This window comes from Phlebotomus papatasi, chromosome 1 (genome assembly GCF_024763615.1).
Source record: "Phlebotomus papatasi isolate M1 chromosome 1, Ppap_2.1, whole genome shotgun sequence".
NCBI classification, from domain to species: domain Eukaryota; kingdom Metazoa; phylum Arthropoda; class Insecta; order Diptera; family Psychodidae; genus Phlebotomus; species Phlebotomus papatasi.
This window is the reverse complement of record NC_077222.1, coordinates 33,771,095-33,789,102: the sequence shown is the minus strand read 5'-3', so window position 1 is coordinate 33,789,102 and position 18,008 is coordinate 33,771,095. Positions and strand designations below refer to the sequence as shown.

The following is an 18,008-nucleotide window of genomic DNA, read 5'->3' as shown; positions in this document are numbered from 1 at the left end:
AACGTAGCTTTGGCTAATATTTCGGCCACCTTGATACTCACAGTTCTTTGCCCATCCGGAATTCTTCAGAAATCTTTTTTTTTGCAAAATATAGTTTATAGAAAGAACATTTTTCTTTTTTTTTGCATTGTATAATCTTCAGCCAGAGTATGCAATGACTAAAAATTCATGAAAATTTGAGGAACAAAAGGAGTGGCCGAAATTAAAAGCTGGCCGAAATTTAATACAGTTCCCCTATTTATTTTTAAAATTGTTAAGTCAGAAAGTTTTTTTTTAATTAGGAAAATGAAAGCAATCTAAAATAAAATTAAAGAAAATATTTCACATTAAAATTAAAAATATTGTATGCTTATGAATAAATACCTCTTGGGAAAAAAGATTAAAATAGATCACACTTCAGCAAAGTTTGAGCTCAAGTGGCTGATATGAAATTTTATAAAATTTACAATTAAGAAAATAAACCACAAATGACTAGATGATCAACTTCACCTTTTCAATGTTCAATTGTAGGGAATTGTGTCACGCTGATTAATCAATCACATAGGATTAGTGCATCTCGTGGTGGCAGATGAGTTCACAAGAAATCAAAACATTATCTTTAATATTGTGTGCTTCATATGCGTTGATTAGTGATAGAAAGTCGCAAAAGATGTTGATGATGACTTGAGAGGATCATTGAAAAATTTCCAAAGGAGTGCAATTGAGAAGGTAAAAAAAAATGTTGAATCCGTTGAATCACATTTCGATAGATCATTATGATGAACTCTATGAAGATTTCACTCTTCCAGTGGCAGAATTTTCTCCCAGAATCGAGATCAATTGGAGATTGATGAGGAGGAAATTAGGGACAAAGTACTGCGGGGAAAGTAATACTAGAATTTTTTGTTGTTGTTTTTTTTTTAGAGTTTTTCTCATATCTTTTTTGTTTTTATTTTTCGTCGTCTATAGAGTAATTACAACAATTAATGACTGGACTGTAATTATTTTTATATCAATTAAGGAGGTTTATGTACAAAATATTTTACACAATTTTCTCTTCCTCAATAATATTGCTATTTTTGTTGTTCTTTTCCTCACAATTTGATTGCTTTTCAATTGGTTTAATTGCTTGATTATCTCTCTTTCTTAAATGTAATTTATGGAAAACACAAATTTGTTGAATTGTTTGAGAAGAGGAAGGAAACAATCAATACTTATTCTTCGGAATAGGTTCGATGGAAATCCATTTTATAAACATGTTTCATTTCACTGCAAAAAGGGTGAAATTGGTAACAATATTGAAAATGGAGGTTCTTTTTTTTGGTGAAATTTTCATCGATAATCTTCTCAATTTGTGCCGTAATTCCGGGTGTTTATACAATCTTGTGTTTTTTTTACATTGCTTTTTGATTGATCATCTTATAAGTTAGAGAGTTTTTTTTTCTTTAAAAATTATTTACAAACATGATAATTAACATTAATAAATTATATACACAACCATTTGTTCAGTTTCACAGAAACATATCCCAGAATGGTCGTTGTTCATCTCCGGAACATCAATTTTCACCTAAATTTCCCATCTCTTCATTCTCTCCCTTTTCTCATTTGATTATATCACATAGTTAAGAATTGATTATATCGTATTTCTATTTTTTTTGTCAAAAGAATTCCTCTTTTAAATGATCCTTTGCCATTTTACTACAACACGCTATCCATGAAATAATACTTCTCAAGGGATAATCTAGTTCCTTTCAGCAAAATATTAAGTTCAAGATTAAGTTTTAACCTTTTTTTCTTTGTTCTATCACAACACGAAAGGTTTATCTTAATTGGTTTTTTTGTAATCCCCAAAAAACTTTCTTTTTATCAATTTTTTTTCTGTTTAGTTTGTGGTTTTGTAAGTCATTAAGAGGATAATGTGTGATAAAAGTTCCCCGAAAAAAACAAGAAAAACATTGTTTTTTTTAATAAAATCCTCTGCAAAGTAAAAGTTGATTGCAGAAAGAGTCCCCAAAAGTGCAACAAAAATCATTATTTAGTGCTTCGGTGTCTTTTCTTTTTAAGTCTCTTTCTCTTTCCGAATGACTCAATAAAATTATTAAAAGAAGTCCTTATAAGTTGCTCACGTAGGAGATCCAATCGACGGTGTAGGCAACTCGATGGTAAATTCCTGGTTGGCCACGATTTGCACAAGAGTACCCAGCTGAGACAATTCCTGCAAAAAGGGCAGAGGTCAATAGGGATTTTCTTTAAAGGAATTTTAAATTCTCAGGAAAATCTTTACCTATAAGATACCATCGTCCATTCTTTTCGTGCATTAGAGGTCCTCCACTGTCACCTGGAAAATAATTTTTATGAATTAATATAAATATCTAGCTCTTTAGACCCCATTTCAATCCATTTGATCCCAGAAAATTTTTGGTGATTAAAGCGAGATTCAAACCCGGGACATTTGCGTTATAGAGCATGTGCTCTTCTTTAAACCCATTTAGACCCTACTTCATCGAATTTCCTTTCAATTTTACCTTGACATGAATCTTTTCCTCCTCCTCGGTAGCCAGCGCATAACATTTCGGGATAAATCACGACATTGATGCCATTGCTTCGATGCCATCGTTCACAGACCCTGAAAAGAAAAACGATTAGAGATTGAGAAACATTCTCTTCCTGCCAACATTCACTTAGTGAATGCATTTCTTTTGAATAAAGAACAATCATTACACAATAGTGCATTTTTTACTTCAAGAAATTCTCGAAAAACTTTTAATTACTCTTCTTACGAGTACGTAAATAATTAAGTTATGTAATGAATTAAGAAAAGTGATTTGCATAACTTTTTGGGAGAGAACAGAAGAGCAATAAAAAAAATAAATTTGAATTAGTAGAATATCAAATTTACGGTGCTATCACACTAGGATTTTTCCCGTTTTAATTTTAAATTCAATTGAGCCAATTGACCATTAAGATTTCTAGAATTTACTTAAAAATTCTCACAGTCAGGACGCATTTTGCAAGAAATTTGCTCAATTTTAAATAGATCCGCGAGATTTTTGATTAGAAATGACTCAAAAAAATGTGTGATAGTACTTAAAATGTCTTATAAGTCACTTATCTGTTAATCAGAAGGATCACTAAAGCCAGAAAAAAATTTGTAGGCAAAGGGCTATTGCAGCGACTCTGATATAGTCTTATTGAAAATCTGTATAAAGTTGTCCCAACTCCCAACTGAAATTTCTTAACATAACAATTTCCTTCGAATGGCTTTGGAGGAACTTAATGAATTACACCCGATACTTAAGCTTCACTTCATGCAAGTTTATCACTAAAACACTGTATTTATCTTATATTTTGGGCACAAATAATATTAATTACTTGTATAAATTTATTAAGAACAATTTTCTTCGAAAGACTACTTGTGTAACTGCAATAAAATTGAAATTAGTGAACAATTTTAACATTTTAATTTGCTGAAATCAAATTTATTTGAGCAACCACATTTATGCTATTTTAACATACTTAAACAGGTTTTTCTGGACCAAGTATTAGTTTTCATTAATAAATAAGTGCAGTTCTATCAATTCAATTGGTTTTTAGTGGAAAATAACGCATAGGAACAAATCATCTGAAAATTAAATTGAAATTACAAATTGAAAAAAATCCTAGTGTGATAGCACGGTTAGGTCAGTAAGAAACCTAAATTTTGCACAATGAATTCAATAAAATTAATGTAATTTACGCCTACAATGACTGCAGAGAAAATTAAATATACTTTTTATTTTGCCCATATCAGAACTTGCACGGATCAAAATATCTCCGGCATACATTTTAAATCAGAAAAATTTCTTGAAATCAAAATTCACATTTTCCATCTTACTTTTTCGAATTCAAATTGAAATAAACTAAATTTAATTTGTTGTGATGTTTAAGAGAAGAAAAATGCTAAAGAGTTGGATAGATAAGTTGTAAAACGTTTGAGAAAGAAATTGATTGCTGAAATTTTTTTTACTGGTCAAATGTATTGGTGCTCTATTGTACAATATCTTTATAAATCGCTTAAAATAGTATCTAAAATTGATCAGAAATAAAAGAAGATTAATTTTGATTACAGAAATTAGAATAGAAGTTGCAAATATAATTTGAAACAAAATCGAATTCGTATGAGCAAATCAAAACTTTACCAATTGATTTATGTACGCTTTCCTAAACTTTCTTAAGCTATGACCTTGAAAACACTTAGATGGAATTAGTTTTTGAATGAAATTGGTTAAATTTTTCCAAGCGGAAATATCTAATTAAACAGTTTTGAGATGTCCCTCAAAAGCCTGACTAGAAAGGTAATGCAGTGCGAAAGTTCATTCGTGGGGGTCCTTCAAATATTCAAATTACTATCTTGAATCTTTGAACTGCAGATCTCTTAAATAATGATAAGCGGTCAAACAACGCTACATGTTTTTTTTTAAACAACATTGGGCACAATGCAACAATGAATTTTTCGTTGACCAGCTCTGCAACAACAGGTTTTTAAATAGTGTATTGTCTTAGAAAATTTTTCGCTTTACGATTTTTCCGAAGATTATTTTTCTTTATCTCTAAGGAAATATGCATTTCAAATCTGTATGGGAATGTTAACTAAAATGTTAGAGCAAATATTGGCAATATGAAGTACAATGCCAGACAAAATTGTACCAATGTTTCATAATATTCTATAAAGCACTTTATATCTCAAGATCTAATTTACATTTTGACTGAAACTTTTTTTTTGTTAGAAAGCTCTATTATAAATCTACAAATTGTACCTTTGTTGTGACGCATTTTGTGCATCACAACTCGGTTTTCAAATATTCATGATCGCGCTGGTTCTTTTGTGAAATATCAAGAAGAGACATGATAGATCATGTCTAGCGCCGCGAGAGTTTTCTATCCAATTATCCTTACGAAATTTATAGCCCAAAGTAACATCTTAAAGCCATTAGGCAGGTGTTCGTAAGATCACGATGGGCGAGATATGAGTGACCAAAAAGAGGGTGCATTTGTTGGCTTAAGCAAACAAAGGCACCCTCTATTCCTGGAAAACTCGTAAAGTGGGTGATCTATGGTGACAAGCTTTTAAGATTACTTTCTCTTCGAGACGGTCGTAAAATAAGAGCTCGCGCCAAGAAAGCCATAAAAGCCCGAAAAGAAATAGGGACAAAGATAACAAAGATCGAAAAGGTGTGTGGTCCTCGGTCATCTCAATTAAGCATCCCCTTTCTTAAGGATATAGGAAGTGTTGGAGAAAACTCTAGAGATAGCGAAAGTGGATAGTTGGATATTTTTATAGGCACTTAACGATCGTCTCCAGACGATCGTTATCTAGAGGTTCGTCCTGAATCACTAATTGGACACCTTCCCACGGGAAATAATGTCGAATAGAATTAGGGTGCGAGTGGAGGATTTTAGTATAAAAAGAGTAGCTAGATTCAAGAGGTTGGTTCAGTCACTGTGTAAACGTAGCCCATGCCATTGGGCAGTGTAATAATCTTCCTTAATAAAAAAATATAGCAACTCAAAAAAATAGTGTATTGAGGAAACATCATCATCTGGATCCGGAGGCAACAAGGTGGCCTCAATTGGGGTCACCACACCTTATTAGGATTTTTTAGGAAAAGGACTAATATTTTTGAAAAACCCTTTAAAAAAAATTATGCATTGGTACAATTTTGTCACTTGTACCCAAACTCTATTTTTTGTTCCAAAATTTTATTTTATGAACTATTTACGTAAATAGGAATTCTATATAATGACTACCATCGCTTATTAATGCATTGTACATGATCACTTCCGGATTTTTTTTCACTTACAACCTAAGTAATTGTAGATTTGAGTAAAATACGCTCTCATATGAAATGTGTATTAATAACGGATTTTGGTCCAACAAAATGGCTGCAAAAGATGGCGTAGGTCATATCATAGAGATCAGACTATGTAGGCTTAATCCAGCGGGAAGATTATCATATTCGGTTTAATACTCCCTCCGTTCCGAAATAAGTCGTACGTTGGGGAAAAATTAGGGATTATGGAATGGTTTCAGAGAATGTTTTTGTTATTTACAAATATCTTGTGTATGAACTATCCTCTATGTTCAGGGATAATATGGTGATCCTATCACGATGGTATGTTGAGGATTCGATGTGTTGAAGTTGTCCATTTTTCGCGTTTGTTTTTTTCAAAGAACTCCGGTAGATAGTTAATTACTTTAAGATGGACTGTGATTAACATTACAGGCTAGAATTTGTTCTAAATTTTTAGTATGCACAAGTAGAACTCCCTAGTTATTACCGATATAACATTTTTATTGCTCAAATTTTGCAGAATGAGCAATAAAAAAAACATCCTTTTTTATGTGTTTGAATATCTGGCTGCAAAATGGTGATAGATAGGGACTTGGGATTTTCAGCGGACCCCCCATAAGTTGACCCTGGGACAATTTATATGTTTCTCTAAAACATATCCAGAATTGAAGAAAAAAAATCGCACGACGTGTTTTCGAGCAATCCCAAAAAACATGATTTTGGAGGGGAAGGGAAGGAGTAGGGGCAAAATAAAGAACATATTAATGGTCCCAGGGTCAACTTATGTGGGGGTCCCTCGAAGGTCCCAAGTCTGTATCTCTCACCATTCTGTACCTATTTTAGATTGAAAATAAAACGCCAAAAATAAGACATTTTTAAGACATTCGTTCCTCAACATACCATCAAGACTGGACCCCAATTTTAGTACTGAACATTAGCAATAGTTCTTTACAAGAAATAATTGTTGATACACAAAAGATTTACCAACAAACGTTCCATTAATCCCAATTTTTCCCAAACGTATGACTTATTTCGGAACAAGAATTTTTCCCAAACGTACGACTTATTTCGGAACGGAGGGAGTACCATTTGTTGCGGTACTTGTGCGACAAATTCGCTTACGGCGAGATCTGAACTATTGCCTAGTCTTTAAAACTAATCAAAATCGATATCTTAAGGAACATCAGCTTTAGAATATGACACATACATTATTAATCGTTTCCCAGTTCTTAACTAATTCATAAATCACTCGAAAGATACTTCAAAATACCTTAAAAATAATAGAATTGATTTTAGGATAAAAATTAGTTACCAGTTTTGAACCGGTTCATTACCGGTCCATAAGCGATTGGAACCCGTCACAGACTTGGCTTTTCCATCGAACCCAAATATGATGCCATTCGGTTGAGGAACACGCTCCTCACGCTCCCCTATAGCCTTTTTAACTTTTGACTTTGAAAACCCGTTATTTGGAATGATTCAACGGTATTTTCGTTTAAGGACGAAATGTCCACCTTGATGTTTTCTAAAATCGCACGACGCATTTTCGAGTAATCCCAAAAGTGGTTCTTGGAGGGGGTGCGAGAACTGGGGAAAAATAAGAGGTTTGTTAACGGTTCTTTGGTAACCTTATGCAGGGGTCTCTCGAAAGTCTCAGGTTTCTATCTTTAATTGTTTGGTTCTAGAACTGGCGACAGTCGGAAGGACAGGCAGACAAACGTATAAACAGCGCGACGTTAAAGAACTCGAAACATCATATATTTTTAAAATTCTACCAAAATACGACTCTTTAGTGGAGAAAGAGTCGAAATAACTCAAAATCGAATGATTATTCACGCTGCTCTCTCTGTGGAATTCGAGCAGTAAAATGTTTCTTTTCGTTGAAATATTTATCCTAGTTTATAAGGTCTAAATTCCAGCCTTTCTTCGCTAATAAGAATCAAACGTATTTAATATTCCTGAATTTAGCCCAATTTTTCAAAACATGAAAATAATAATTTCAGTTTTTTGTGATGTTTGATTAAATAATAAATCTTTTTTCGTCTTTAAGTTTAATCTAGGAATTAGGAATTGTGTTTTATATTACATTTCTTACCTATTGTCTATAACAGGAACATCAACAGCTTGTAGTGTCTTTGGCCTTAATCGAGATCCTGGATTCAGTGCTCCCCATCCGGCTGCCCAGCCAAATTTCCCCAGGAAATCCTCATTCTTCTCCGGCAGGCATATCGGAGCTGCAATAACTTCCAAGGTCAGTATCTAATGCTTTTTTGGGTTTATTTCATTTTTGGGTTGGGTTAGATTTGGCACGAACTTACCAATGTGTGGCATATAATGCACGGGCCGTTCGAGGGTGAGCACTGAGACATCATAGCGATCGGCCTGTGGAGTGAATTTGAAATAGGGATGGACATCGATGCGACGGACGCCAAAGGTGTAGGCCGGAAGGGGCTCCACGGCCGAATTGATCACATAATCCCCAAGAGTAACATGCACTTGGCGAGGGCTGGCTCTGGCGACACAGTGGCCAGCAGTGACCACGTGTCGGCGTGATATTAATGAGCCACCGCATCTGGAAAGCAGAGACCTGTCGTGTTTATGGCGCACGTTTCAGGACACGAACGAGCGATCGCGAGAGAGAGAGAGAGTGAGGAAAAAAGCCGGTTAGTATTGTAAATGATGATAAGCACTTTGTTAAGGATGATTTCTGTTAAATAATGATGTGAAGCACTAATGAGAGACCTTCATAACAACTACAAAAAATAGATTTTTTTTTAATTGCAGGAGACTTGATGGGGATTACCTTGAGGAGCCAATTCGAATGTAGGCTTGCCATGGAAAAGATCCAAATCCAGCATCATCTCCGCCAACAATTCTCCGTTGAGCTGTTTGTTTCGCAATGGAAATTCCACATCCTGGCATGGGATAGAAGGTAAGTAAGAAAGCCTCTTTTGACCCCCTTCCAGCAAAAGAAGGATTCAAGAAGGAATTGAGTCAAAAAGAGCGCAATAATTTTGTGAGTTGAAGCAAAGAAAATTTAACTTTTTAAAAAAAATATTTCATGCTGCAAAAATCTCCGAAAGTTAGACTCTCTGTGATAATGGCCTTCAGCAAAGCAGAAGAATGGCATGAAGTAGAGAGAGAGAGTGTTTAGCTTTTCAGTCAAAAAGTCACCACCCACAGCGATAATGATAGATAAACGTTAGGAGCAGATGAAAAAAAAAATGTCTCAAGCAAAAATCTTCCACAACAAAGTTATAGACCTCGTTTTTAGTTCTTCAGTCAGTTCTTTTAGCAAAATCCATTTGGTCAGTTTTGGTTTAGTTTTTGTATGTTTTAAAATTGTTTTTAGTAACAGAATGCATCATGTTTTAGACAAAAGTTGTTTTCGGATTTAAGGAATAGAGAGAGGAGGAGGAGAGAATTCAGTAATTTTTTTTTCTGGAATGGATTTAACCCGCAATGGCTCAATTTTTGTTTTAGCGCTGTGAGATCCTATCAAACCAATACCAATACTTCAGTTTTAAACCATTTTTTTTTCTAGAAAATTAGAAGTTTGCAAAAGAATTCTATTTACACAGGTAAGAACTTTATAAGAGTGACAATTCATTCTTAAAAATTTATCTTTGGTAACAGGCTATAATTGATCCGGAGAGACAATTTTACGATTTTTCATCAAAAATATCTTAGTTCAGGATTTGATCAGACTTCTGCAAAAAAAAATCCTAAATTTGGATGTTCTTATAATTTGTAATCGTCCACAGGAATCGATTTTTTTATCGGATTCTAAATAGTCCGAAAAATTGTTTACCCTCTAGGTACGCAGAGTCTCAAAGAATACAAAAGAATTGAATACGTGATCAGTTAAAAAAACATTTCGGTTAATTCTTAAATGACCTTAAATTTCCAACGAAAAATTTAGCAAGAAAATGAAAAACCGGTTACTTACTTGCTTGATTATTGAATTTAGTAAGTAAAAGTTTAAAAGCAAAATGTTTTATATGTTTCCTAATGAAAATTAATGACATTAATTTTGACACTATTAAACACTCAAATAATTATTAAAGATTAATTTCCGGAAAGATAACATTAAGTTATGGTCGGCAGTTGGGCATAACTAAAAAACACAAGTAATTTGAGACATAAAAAATCACAAAATATGCATTTTAAATTAAATTTTGTTACCTATTAGGCTATTAAACATTAAATTAAATCAGTTTTACGGTCTGAAGATTTCACTGTTTCCAGTGAATTGAATTCTAACTAACTAATAAATAAATATTGTAAAATATTATTCAGAATGCCCTACACTTATATTTATTTCGAAAACTTTGTTTTTCGTGAAATTTGGACAAAATCATGCAATAAGGCAATCTTTAAATTTTGTGGTAACACCAGGGTTAATATTGTTAGAGCTCAAATTTAAAACTCTGTAAATATTGAATGTTTAAAAGTTTGACAGTTCCTTACGGCCAGAATTAAAATTAATGATGAGAAGAGAAGTTTAACATTTCAATTTTTGTTCATTTTTAAATCCATTACGTCGATTTTGGGTAATTTATTTTCTGCACAATTTGTCCAGTCCAAATTGTTTTCGGGAAACTATTTTTGGTTACTGTAGTCTTTATTTCTTAAGGGAGTACGTGGGTCAGGCAATTTCAAAAAAAATCCAAACATTTGTTTTAACTTTAGAAAAAATCTATTTAGTTGAAGCTTTTAGGCATGTTAAAGTACAACATTTCAACTATATTTTCTGAAATTTTAGTTTAAAAGCTTTGAAAATTTAGTCCTTGTATGTATAGTAGGTAGAAGTTTTGTGTACCGTAGTAGTGCAAAGTCAATAAAAGTACAAAGAAAGACATCGTACCCTTACTTCTTGATATTCTGAATTTGGGATCTAATTTTTCTAGATGGTTTTTGAAGAAAAGCTGAATTTATGGTAGACAAGATTACTCAAAATAAATTCATCTGACGTCGAAAAACTAAATATTTCCTGTTAGCATGTGAGTTAAACTCGTATTTGAACCGTAAATTTTTTATTACCTTGAGCCCAACCTATTTTACATTACGGAACGTGATGTCAATAAGCTGTAAATGGTAAAAATATGTTATGTATAAAATTATTCAAAAATCCAAATTTAATTTTTTTTCTCGAAAATTCACCGTTCAATCACGAGATTAGCTTACTTTAATGTATTCACTCTGAGTAATTTCATTCACAGAAAATTAAGTTTTTCAAAATGATCTCCGAAAATCACGTTAAAACGACTGAATTTTTATGATTTTTTAATAAAAATTTCAGAAAATGTAGTTTACTGTATAGGGGAAAGTGCTCTCCCTTTGAACGTTCATGCCTTTGAATAATGGGAATTTCTTTGGTTTTTCGTAAGAGATTTACACTAAATTATCACGGAATTATCAACAATTGATGATAAGCCAACAAATATTTAATAGAAATGTGTAAATTTCTTAGGAAAACTAACAGAAAATTCACATTATTCGATGGCATGAATGTTCGAAGGGAGAGTACTTTCCCCTACTTTTATATTATTTAAGAGCTTGAATTAAACAGACTTTTATTATGTTGGAAAAAAAAATATATAGAAAATATGGTGGTTATTTTCGGCATTATCTTACAGTCATAACCCCTTAACGATGTCGGAAAAATACCTCAACATAGGTAGAAATGCGTATTTTGTTGATCTTTTCTTGTTTCGGAAAATTACGGTTAGTTTCCTTACGGAAAGTTTAACATCGCGTCGATTTTCCTTCATTCTTCTTTTACTGCTCGAATCCCTCGATTTTTGCACCCCCCCCCCCCAAATTTCCACCTTCCACCCCCCGCAGACCACTTTTATTAACAAATCTTCACGTTTCAGACGATTTCTGAGAAATGTCGTCACGCTGTTTGTCCGTCTGTCCGTCAGGCTGTCGCCAGCTCTAGAGGCCAAGCGGTTAGAGATAGCGACTTGGGACCTTCGGAGGACCCTCCCATAAGTCGACCCAAAGATCATTAATATGCCCCTCATTTCCCGCCACCCCTCCCCTTCCCATCCAAAACCATGTTATTTTTGGGATTGCTCGAAAAACCCACTAGGGTTTTTCAAAGAGGAAAAATGTTTTTGGCACTATTCTCAGGGTGCTGCATTTGATGAGACAAGAAAGTTTTTCTTCGACGACCATATGATCAAACGCTGTTTAGAGGTAGCTGAATGACCCTTTCTGTGGAACATTTTTCTAAATTTACGCTACAGAAAGGGTCGTTCAGCCACCTCTAAACGGCGTCTGATCATATGGTCGTCGAAGAAAAATTGTCTTGTCTCATCAAAGGGACAGATAATCCTAACCGGCTTATGTAGGTGAGATTCTTAACGTGAGCTAACTCGGAGTGCATGCAAATTCGATTTGGAGCTGAAGTTGGGAGACGCCATTCAGTTATCTTGAATCAAATTCGTGAAATTATACAAATTTTGTATTTAAACCAAAATATCAAGGATTTGGATGAACTGGCACAAAAGTGATATATGGGTGAAATGTAGACCAGAATGTACTCTATAATTTTCCTATAGAACATGATCTCATCGATTACTCAGAAGCCAAGATAAGCGAGTTTTTTTGTTTCTTAACTCGTTTTTTCATCCAGAGTTCCCCAAGTAGTCATTTGTTGAACTTCAACTATATCAAAGAATTGTTGTATTTTGCGGGACTTTCCATTTAAACCCCTATTTTAAGTGTCTTGGTGGAGTAGAGGCAGTCAAATTGGCATCTGAGTGATTTCAAAGCGTTATTATGGGAAAAATCAATTTTTTCACACTTAAACGGCAAAATCGGAGTGATAGCGTAGTCTGAGTGGAAAATGATGTATGGATGAAATGTAGAGACAAATGTCCTCTATAATTATATCGAAGTAATCATCAAAATCGGTTCAGCGACAGTCGAGATAATTGAGGTTATGTGATATTGAAATTGGTTTTTCGACTGTGGCGCCCCTGGTGTTGGTCCCACGAAGTTCAAATATTCTAGAAAGTTGTAGCATTTGGTGAGATCTTTCGTTTAAGCCCTCATTCATCAAAATCGGTCACATAGAACCGGAGATATGATTTTTTGAATTTTGTGAACTTTGACCCCTTATATCTCCGGTTCTGTTTTAACCACAGCGCACATACGCACCATTTTGGAAACGTCCTAGACTGGACTACAACATACTAAAATTTCATTAACTTGCACAATGCCGTTTTTGAGAAAAGTGACTTTGAATTTCGATGAATTTTGACGCTATCACAGCGCCACCTGTGGTGAATTTTTGAACTTCCATCTGAAAGTACTCATCGAGACGAAACCAAAAAGGTAAAATTTAGCTCGCTATGTTAGTTAGAACCGGAGATAGAGGCCGGTCAATGTTCGAACTTTGACCCCTTATAGCTCGGGTCAGGGGTTATGGATCGACTTAAGGTTTTTTTTGTTTGATAGGTATAATCAACGGCTACAACATACTAAAATTTCAGCCCGATGCACAATGGAATTTTTGAGTTATTTAACTTATAAGTTTTAAAAATTTTCTTTTTAATAATAGCGCCCCTAGCGGTGGTTTTATGAACTTGCGATGTTAGAAGGGGAGGTGGCATTTCACGAGAGCTTTCCAAAAAGCCCTCACTTTTTAAATTCTGACAATTAGAACCGGAGTTATGGCCATTTTAAGAAATTTTTTTTGGACCCTTATAGCTCGGGTCAGGGAGGTCGGGGGACCTTAAGTTTGGTATTGATGGAAAGCTCTAAGGCCCAGCTATAACATTCTAAAATTTGAGCCCGCTCGATGCCATAGGGGCGGAGCTATTGAGAAAACAAAAAAAGGGGGGTCTTCAAAATGGCGGAAGGAGGGGTGGGGGTTGGGGGGTCAATGCACCAAGTTGCAATTTTTACCCGATATATAACCTTTGCCGAAAACCGCAAGTCGATATCTTTTTTAGTTTAGGAGCTATTAAGCTCCAAAGAGCGGCCGGCCGGCCGGCCGGCCGGCCGGGAACGTAAAATAGCCACATATATATTCGTGATCAGGAAGTGGCGAAACACATTTTGGCCAAGTTTGAGGTCGATCGGACGACATGAAATTTTGTTAGGATTATAGTAGGTGAGATTGTTAAGAATCTCACCTAATACAGCATCCTGAGAATAGTGCCAAAATTTTTTTTCTTTGTTGAAACACCCTATTATCCAGGCGGACATTTCGCCCTTAGACGAAAATAGTGTTGAATCATTCCTAATAACGGTTTTTCAAGATCAAAGGTTAAAAAGACACTAGAGAGTTCATTTATCAAACGAATGGGGTCATGTTTGGGGTTGTTGGAAAGGTCTTGGAATTTCCTATAAAACAACCGGTTTCAATCGGTTCTGAACCGTTAATGAACCAGTTCATATCCGATAACTAATTTTTATTCGAAAATCAACTCTATTTACTTTTAAAACAATTTTGGAGGATCTTTTGAATGACTTATGAATCGGTTCAAATCTGTTGAGAACCGATGAATGATAAATGATGCAAAAGTACTTTAGCGATATAGCATCTAAGTCACGAGTTTGAGCATTTCGCAAAGCCTGGGACGCTTTGCCACTCTTTTTGACCTGAATTCTGGATAGCAAATATTTTTCTTAGATAGTTACACAACATAAAAAAAAAAGAAATTCACTTAGTAAATTTTTTAGGTGATATTGTTAACACTCTTTATACTGCATTAAGATGAATTCGCTATGTTTCAGAGTTTAAAATAATAGAAATAAACCATTTTCTCTATTAAATTATTCTAAAAACCTGAAGAAATACTTAACAAATTTTAAAGATTTATTAAAGATTGGAAAATGTTGGCAAAGAGCCTTTTGGATTCCAATAAAGCCATAATGGCCTAGACTCACTTACGACTTAAGTCGAGAGATGGTGTACGTAATTATAATAAAAATAATGATTAGATATAATTTCCATCAGTTTCTGACTAAACTGCCTCTGGGCATAAGCCGAGAAGTGGCCTATTGGGAAACTGATGGGAAATTATTCAATTCGTTATTTTGATTATAATTAAGTTAAGCCGTTCCTTGGATTAAGTCGTAAGTGTACCGAGAGCATAAGGGTACTTTACCACTAAATGTTGAGTTAACTTCTTTTGATATCTCGATCTCTTTAAATAGATAAGAAATCTATTGGTCTGTCAAAAGCTTAATTGTTGACATCAATTACGAACCTACAAGGTCCTTTTTTTATAAATAAATGAAATAATAGTAATAATTGGGACTGTAATAAAACCTTGAGCCTTTACGGGTCAACCATTTAAGGACGAATAAGACACCGGTGTCCCAAAAAACAAAAACATTTTTTTCTGACTATTTAAAGGGGAAAATAACTTTTTATAGTTGAAAGAATTATTTTTGTTTTTGGAACACCGCACCGGTGCTACTCGTCCTTAAAGGTTAAAGGAATGTGGGATTGGGAAATATTTGGGAGGATTTCAAATTATCTAGGACATTATAATGAATTTACAGAGGTAATGCAAAAGAGAATGAAAAGTAACAATTTATGTGTTGTCTTTTCTTCCAAATCAAAAGTACAAATGTTTTAGTAAATGTTTTGAAGTAAAACATAAAAAAAGCATAACAGAAAAAAGTGATGTAGAAATTTGGAAAAAGCAAAAGCATGCAGTGTGATGTTGAAATTAATAAATGAAACCAGCCACTTTTGACTTTGTAACATAATATCTTCATTTTCTTGTTACTTGTCTTTTTTTTAATTAAAAACAATCCACGACAACACATTTGTAATTTTGTCGTTAGTTTTGTTGCAAAATCAACAGACCATAATGATATAGGATTTGTTTCCGTCTTGTCGGTTTTTTTTCTTCAGTTTTCTGAGGAAAAGTTAATGTCAGATTTTTCCAATATGTGGTTTTTTATTGCCAAACTTGTCACAGTTTCCTGTCTTGTCTTTTTTGTCTTTCTTTCAAAATTGGCTGGAAGGTTTGTATTGTCATGTCTCATTAGAGAATATGATTATATAGAACTGAATAAGAAAATAAAAAAATGAATGTGATACCCACCCGCTATAGATTATGACTAAAAGGAATTTAATTAAAAAAAATATCATGTAACGTCTCTTGCTAAATTCCTTCTTGAATCCCTTTGCCCATTCCCACAATATAAAATATGTAAGCGTCGAAGCATAGAGACATAAAAGCTCATAAGCATAGTAAAAGAGATTTGTTTTTGGTTTAGAAGAGATTTTCTCTAAAAATTTGCACTTATTTTGTCCATGCATGACCTTCTTTTTCAGCTGAAAAAAGCTTTTTTATATTATCCTAAAACAAAAAACATTTATTGCACGATGAAGAATTTAAATGATTTTTCGTGTTTGACATTCACAAAAAATACTTTTCTAAAGAATTTTCCCTCGAAGACAATGGGTAATTTGAAGTAGTTAAGTGAAATGGGCAAAAATCATCCATTTAACAATTTAAATTTCTCCTGAAGAGAAGCTCAAGAATTTTTACAACAATAAATTGCACGATTGAGGAACGAACAAAAAAATGTTTCAGAAGTATTCCAGTAATGCTAAGTGGGTGAAAATGAGAGATTTATTTAATGATCTACCCATTGAGATAAGTATCTCGAAGGTGTGACTTTGAAAGTTCATAAATGATATTAAGAATCCATTGACAATGGGGAGAAAAGTGAAAAAAAAAATTGAAAAAACGGAAATTTGCTGATTAATGCGCCTAAAACATCATTTGCATACAATACTATGATTTTGTCAAAAATTAGCGGTCTATTTAGAGCAAAAAAATACAAATTTATTTGATTTCTCTTTTCTATTTTAAATTGTCATCCTCAAAATGTTTCTATTCCTTCCGCTATCTTAAAGAGATGTTGATGGATTGCATAAAACATTATGAGCAATTTATCACCTTGAATTATGAGATTAGTGCTAAATTTTGTTATTTTGGGATTTCCGTTTCGTAAAAAAAGAAAAGTGAAATTTTTCGTATAGAGTTTATTGTTGTTTTGTCTCTAGAAATTTATTGATTTAAAGCACTTAAATGTTATTGGATTAGATCAGTTTATTTCGCAATTGGGATTGAAAAGAAAATTAAAAAAAAGAGTTATGAGATCTTGGCTTAAAGATGTAGAGGTTTAATGAAACTTCCGGAAGTTCAAAGCTATAAAAAACAACTCCCACTAAAAATATTCTTTTCTCGAAAGTCTTTGTGGTACAGAAAAGTTTGGTTGACGCTGAATAATTATGGGAAATAAATAAAGTAAATGACAAGTTGTAATGTTCGACGAGTTATAAAACTGAAATCTTGAGTGCAATTTTACTTATGCATTTTGAATTTTAATTAATCTAATTAGAAAGGAGGATTTTTAATGAGCTGAAGCTTGTAAAATTGAACAGAACGTGTAATTTTTTTTTTAAATAATTGATAATTTTTTTCTCAAATTTTTAATAATACTTTTAAATATCTCCCAATTATTCTAAATCGATTCAAATTCTACTTTAACGAAAAAAATTTAATTTTAATATCCGATATTAAAATTTAATATCAATGTTCTGCGTAAATTAAGATTAGAAGATAATGTTCTACTTTAGTTTTAATTTAGAAAGGCATACATGACCTTTTCGATAGGGGAGACTGGGGCAAAAAGTCTAAAAACGGATATTTTAGTTTTTTACAAGCTACCCTGGTGCCCCAGAAATTTCTAATTAGTGCAGTTTTATAGGAAATTTACTGCTCTACAACTTTGTAAAAGTCATTTTCCTCTATTTTGTAAGGAAATACACTTATCGAGCAGTTTTCTAAAAGGTAATTTTGTGACCATTTTCAAAAATGCTGGGGCAAATAGTAACAGGTATGGGATATTATCACATTTTCATTTGCTTTATTACGGGCTTTCATAAATTTAAAAAATATAGCTAGGTGACATATATTCATAGAAAATTTATTCTTCTAAAACACAGTTTTCACTATCTGAACGAGAAAAGCGCTTTTCAAGCTATTTTAGAAAAAAAAAAACACAAGAAACTGTTAATCGTTTGACCAATGCAGACAAAAGACGTCGAGATGCGGAAATGACGTTTCTTCTCGCCGTGAGACATCAGAAATTGCTTCGGTCTTTGCTACTTTTTGTTCCATACCTTTTGTTACTTTTTACCCCAAGTGA

At 33.4% G+C, this 18,008-nt stretch overlaps 1 protein-coding gene across 6 annotated transcripts in view; it reads right to left on the bottom strand.

Moving 5' to 3' along the window:
* Positions 1-966: 966 nt before the first annotated feature.
* Positions 967-18,008, bottom strand: part of LOC129798859 (uncharacterized) — a 48,540-nt gene continuing 31,498 nt past the window's right edge. For 4 of the 6 annotated variants that reach the window (XM_055842297.1, XM_055842295.1, XM_055842299.1 and 1 more), the window contains 6 exons: positions 8,614-8,725; positions 8,129-8,397; positions 7,906-8,044; positions 2,505-2,605; positions 2,264-2,317; positions 967-2,194 (listed from right to left, as the gene is read on the bottom strand). In XM_055842297.1, the coding sequence (XP_055698272.1) occupies positions 2,091-2,194; positions 2,264-2,317; positions 2,505-2,605; positions 7,906-8,044; positions 8,129-8,397; positions 8,614-8,725 (779 nt within the window). In that variant the 3' untranslated portion in view covers positions 967-2,090. The remainder of the gene's footprint in view (positions 2,195-2,263; positions 2,318-2,504; positions 2,606-7,905; positions 8,045-8,128; positions 8,398-8,613; positions 8,726-18,008) is intronic. The other 2 variants (XM_055842296.1, XM_055842300.1) reach the window with 1 other exon arrangement.